A 5,147-nucleotide genomic window follows, 5' to 3' on the forward strand; every position below is an offset into this window, starting at 1 on the left:
GTATAAGTCATTATAATCAGTAATTATGTCCCCACTGGATGCAACAAATGCCTCGTTTGTAATGGGTTTTAATGTTTTTGCCTCGTCGCTCCGGCCGGGACACGGCATCAACAGTATGGTGAGGGGCCTAACATTTCTGTCTCACGCTAGAGGTATTCGGCCAATCACAACGCATTGGATAGCTGGCCAATCACAGCACACCTCGCTTTTTCAGACTGATGAGCTTTGTAAAAATCGACATGTTTCAAAAAGGCGGGGCATAGAGGAGAAACAATAATGTACAGTATGTGGAAAATAATGTGTTTTTTTTTACTTTAAACCGCATAAACACATTTCATTACACCAAATACACCAAATAATGTTCTTTTTAGCAGCATCATATGACCCCTTTAAATATGATGGTTTTATTCTAAAAATTGTGATTATCTCTAATATGGACACCCAGCATAATATATGATATTTACCATCTGAATCTAACCATGTCATGTCAACAAATGGAAAAGACAGCCATCTATTAATTATCATGTTAATTACGGTGCCTTTAGCCCCAACAGCAGGGGCGCTTTTTACAGTAGCCCCTCACTGCAGAACAAAGATCCAGGGGGTGGGGTTGGATCCACATCTAGGGGGTGGAGATGGTAGGTTTAATGGTGGAGATGGGTGGGTTTAGGGATCAGGGGGTGGAGATGGGTAGGTTTAGGTATATGTAAGGTGGGAGGAGTTGGATCTGGATCCAACCTCGCCCCCTGGATCTTGTGTTCTGCAGTGAGGACCATCTCGCTTTTTATCCCAAATACCATACTTTTACATATTCTTTAGTTATTTCAAAACTGTTGCTTTAATTATCTTAAACAAAACTGAAAATCATAAAGAAGACCTTTGTCTCAAAATATATGCATTAATTTGAGCGATTCTCATTTGCTACTTAAATCTACAACATTTTAAAAAACATAAATTATTAGATCAAGTAAGCACAGAATCAACTTTGCACTGCTGCGCGTGATCGCGTCCAGGATCAGACAAGAATACACGTGCATCTTGAAAATTGGATGTTTTGGAAAGTGCTATGCCACGTTTTTGTGCCATCTAGTGGTTTAGATTAAAATAATATCAAAGGCGCCTTTTACCCCGGGGCGCCTTTAGCCCCGTTGTACTCTACTATCTGAAGTACATTTTAATACGCTTAAGAATAGGCCTACATCTTTTTTTCACGTGAGTACCGGTATATATTATCAAAATCCAAATTTTAGAAAAATATTGAGATAGTAATTTTGTTATATCACCCATACCCTAACACTAGGTGGTGCTATGTAATATTTATGTGGACAGATACATTTATTATATAGCACCATACACCTTTGGGACTTGAACCCCTAATAACAATAAATCCTAAATCTTAAAAAAAAAATTAAAAAAAACTATAGGGTTTCAGTGCCTCATGCTTGGTTGGACCCCTAATAATCATAAAAATGATCAGAACAAAAAAAAGTGTTTCAGCACATTTTCAAAACAGTTGAAACCCTTATAATAACAATGTCAAATTCCTACAATTACAATAGGGTTTCAGCACATGCTTGAACCCATGCTTGGTTACAGATTTAGGGAGATTTCCAGCACACAGCCTCCATGTAGTTCGAAATTATCACCACCAGGTGTCCGACTAGAACCATATTTTCAATAAATGTGAGACCCAAATAAAAAGTCCAGGTTAAGCAAGGCAGTTTACTATAATGGCATTATTGACTGGGTTTCTGACTGAGCTACGTTTTAGGGTATTTCTTTACAGGAAAGTCAGTCACAAACAAATTCAAATATGTTTAACAATGATTTGAACATTTCTCCAGATTATATTATATAAACAAAACAAAACAGAAAAAAAAAACGCAACAACAAAACATTTTGGGAATTAAATAGACGAACATACAAGATTATATACGTACTACTGTAAAAATCACTTGCATTTACGGTTTAAAACAGATTGCCATGTTCAATTAAAAAAAAAAAAACGACAACGACACACATACTGTTTGAAATTTTTCATAATTAAGTTGAATTTACAAATAGTGTTTTCAAAGATTCAGATTCACCACATTCTCTCACCCCATGTGTATCTGAGAATATCTGTGTGCACTTGGGTGTAGTTTCTATGCAAGCGTGTACACTCCATTGAGGTGCGTGTGCAGCGGCAGCGACAGATGGCGGGCTCCTCTTCCCTCGGGAAGGCAATCTCTACGAATGCGAGCGCGTGTCAATCACCCGCTCTCATGTGATGGCTCCTGCCAGTGACGTGCCCACCATATGGCCTGGCATCAGAGCAGGTATGTAAGGCTGCCTGCAAGGGATGCCACACCGCCTCGCTGCAGTCCGGAAAAAAGATAACTCGTACCGGATCAAGAGACAATTGAGCTTCTCTTTTTCTTAATCTTCTTAGCGTAGTAGGGAACTAGCGTGGAGATGGTGTAGACATACGCGCCCTCATCCATAGAGCACCACAAACTAGGTGAGTTTTTCGAACGCGATAGAATCATAACAAAATCTAATAATTATTTATAATAAGATATGTCAACTGATGCTGGTTCAATTTATTTGTTATGCGTTTATACAATTTAGATATTTATCATCGGTGTTTTTATCTTCGTTTTTTTTTATTAGATCATTTTAGTCTATACCCTATCATACGTTAGAATTAAAGCAGACGTGTAATGTTACATATGAGAACGAAAATCTGAATCGACTCGTTCAGAACAGATGTTAGGCTATATCAAAACGGCTACACTGTTTATAGGCTAATTCTGTGTATTCAGACATATTTCACAAAACATTTATGAGATTGGTTAGCAGAGAGTGTTGTGTCGTATATAATATGTTGTGCAAGAGAGAAAAACATTTAATTATTCTAAAACATTTAAACATTTAAAACGGGTAAATCTGTGTATCAGTGAGTAGTGTTAACGTCACTATTTTAACAGTATGCAGGTATTACTACCAATAATATCATATTACAATAGTTTACATAGTATAGCCTACAAATTATTTAAAAACAAATTCTTGTTCATTTTTCAGAACAAAAACACTGGACCGCTCAGATTTTTTTTAACAATTAAATTGACTTTTTTTAATTTTTTGTTTATTACATAAATATTATGTTTATACGTTCAGTCAAATTATCGAATTATCTTAGAAGGTTTTTTTTTTTTTTTGCTTTATACTACGATTATATAACAACGTCCCCTCCTTTGAATGGAAAGTAGGGGACAGGAGGTAGAGCGACAATTGTTTTAGAACCTAGACATGGGTTGCATTCATCAAGAGGAGCAGGGAATTGGCTATTGAAATGAGATCGTATTACAAATAAATATTAAATTGACTTTACCGTTACAGCTTTTCTTTTCTTTCGTTTCGTTTTTCTTTTTATGTTTTCGCCGTTTTAAACGTTTTCGAAAAAGTGTTTTTTTTCCTAATGTGCTGGAATGCTGCCAGAATGAAGATAGAAATGAAAGGGTGATGGGGGTACCCGCTGCTCAAAATGCCCCCCTGAGACCCAAAGACAGGGGCCGCGTGCGAGGACCTGCTGCGAGGGGCCAAACATGACTACAGAAATTGGGAATTGGGGAGTGAGACCGTCTGGCGACGTCTGTCTCTCTCCAGGAATTAAAATAACATTTTATATTAGTCTTCTCCCAAGATACTCCCAACTTTCTCAAAATTATGATAATAGTTATTTAGTCTACTCATATTTCCCATGCCAATGACATTTTTTGCTCTTCATTTTAAATAGTTTGTTTCATCAAAGGTAACAGTGAAAACTACATTTAAAACAATCCTTATTTACTTCCCTAATGGCAGAGTGCATTACCTTTACATTTCGCCGAGGTCGTTATTATTATTTCAAACCACATTTATGCTGTACACAATTTGAACGGCAGAGTTTAATAATTAAAACGTGTTTTGATGTTTCAGTGCCGCTGCCATGTTGACTAGATTATTCAACGAACCTTCACTGCTTCCGGACATGCAGAAGTTCGGGGGCTGGGTGGATGAGAGCGGGAGCGAGGACTCCAAAATCAAGGACGAGGAGCAGGAGCGCTGTCGCCTAGGCGACGAGGACTTGGACGAGGGCGACGTGAAAGACGGGAGCAGCCGTGCTCAGTCAGAAATTGCAGGGGAGGAGGACGATGATGAGGATGTTGATGAAGATGATTGTGTAGATGACGGGGACGGAGACAGGCCCAAAAAACGTGGGCCAAAAAAACGCAAAATGACACCGGCTAGGTTAGAGCGCTCGAAAGTACGGCGCCAAAAAGCAAACGCCAGAGAGCGCACACGCATGCACGATCTAAATTCAGCACTGGACAATCTACGCAAGGTCGTACCATGCTATTCAAAAACTCAGAAACTCTCCAAAATTGAAACACTAAGGTTGGCGAAGAACTACATTTGGGCGCTGTCAGAAATCCTGCGGAATGGGAAGAGACCGGACGTGGTTTCGTATGTACAGACACTGTGCAAAGGCCTCTCCCAACCCACGACCAATCTAGTAGCTGGGTGCCTCCAACTTAACTCAAGGAATTTTCTAACGGAACAATGTCAAGAGGGAGCGCGCTTTCACTTACCTAACCCCTCGTTCTCCATGCACGCATTTCCATACCAGTGCTCCCGTCTATCAAGCACACACTGTCAGTCCGGGTCCAATGCACATAGCCTCCGAAATCATTCTTTCTGTTCGTCCTATGAGGCTCTGTACACCGAAGGCACGTCCCCAGAATACAACAGTCCAGATTACGAGAGTCACCACAGCCCTCCGATGTGTGTAAATGGTAACTTTGCTTTAAGACAACCGGAGTCACTGTCACCAGACGCGGAAAGAGGTTATCAATATTCTATGCATTACACCAATCTGCATGGCTCACGGTCCTCCGCTGCTCATGGTCTTGCTTACGGCCCATCAGGAACTCGCAGCGGCAGCGCTCACTCAGAGAACCTTCCACCGTTTCATGATGTTCACGTGCACCACGATCGGGCGCCTCCATACGATGAACTCAACGCCCTTTTCCACAATTAGGTGATTTTTCCCTGTTAATGAAAAAAAAAAATAAAAAAAAAACCAGACGTGGAAAAGGAAAAGACATTTCCACATTCAAAACATT

General features: G+C 39.8%; 1 protein-coding gene and 1 long non-coding RNA gene across 4 annotated transcripts in view; one reads left to right on the forward strand and one right to left on the reverse strand.

Annotated features, from left to right (window-relative positions):
* Nucleotides 1-5,147, reverse strand: part of LOC107701797 (uncharacterized) — an 18,626-nt gene that overhangs the window by 3,422 nt on the left and 10,057 nt on the right. Inside the window, exon 3 of one of the 2 annotated variants that reach the window (XR_001635686.1) lies at nt 5,001-5,073. The exons of the other annotated variant lie outside the window; for it this stretch is intronic. This is a non-coding gene — a long non-coding RNA (uncharacterized LOC107701797). Of the gene's footprint in view, nt 1-5,000; nt 5,074-5,147 lie in introns of those variants that run through there. 2 annotated transcript variants of the gene reach the window in all.
* neurod2 (neuronal differentiation 2) lies at nt 2,117-5,138 on the forward strand. 2 transcript variants are annotated; one of them, XM_016503905.1, is made up of 2 exons: nt 2,117-2,318; nt 3,961-5,138. In XM_016503905.1, exons 1-2 carry the CDS (start codon nt 2,299-2,301, stop codon nt 5,060-5,062), a joined length of 1,122 nt encoding a protein of 373 aa, XP_016359391.1. In that variant the 5' UTR covers nt 2,117-2,298; the 3' UTR covers nt 5,063-5,138. The 2 variants fall into 2 exon arrangements, with proteins under 2 accessions (XP_016359391.1, XP_016359392.1); XM_016503906.1 differs by lacking the exon at nt 2,117-2,318 and adding an exon at nt 2,325-2,500.

This window comes from Sinocyclocheilus anshuiensis, unplaced genomic scaffold, assembly GCF_001515605.1.
Source record: "Sinocyclocheilus anshuiensis isolate Anshui unplaced genomic scaffold, SAMN03320099.WGS_v1.1 scaffold182, whole genome shotgun sequence".
NCBI classification, from domain to species: Eukaryota; Metazoa; Chordata; class Actinopteri; order Cypriniformes; family Cyprinidae; genus Sinocyclocheilus; species Sinocyclocheilus anshuiensis.

Bases quoted from the DNA above. Each gene is read 5' to 3' on its own strand.
- neurod2 (XM_016503905.1), top strand. From the start codon at position 2,299: ATGGCCTGGCATCAGAGCAG. The intron at 2,319-3,960 runs GTATGTAAGGCT...TTGATGTTTCAG, and splicing joins ATGGCCTGGCATCAGAGCAG to TGCCGCTGCCATGTTGACTA.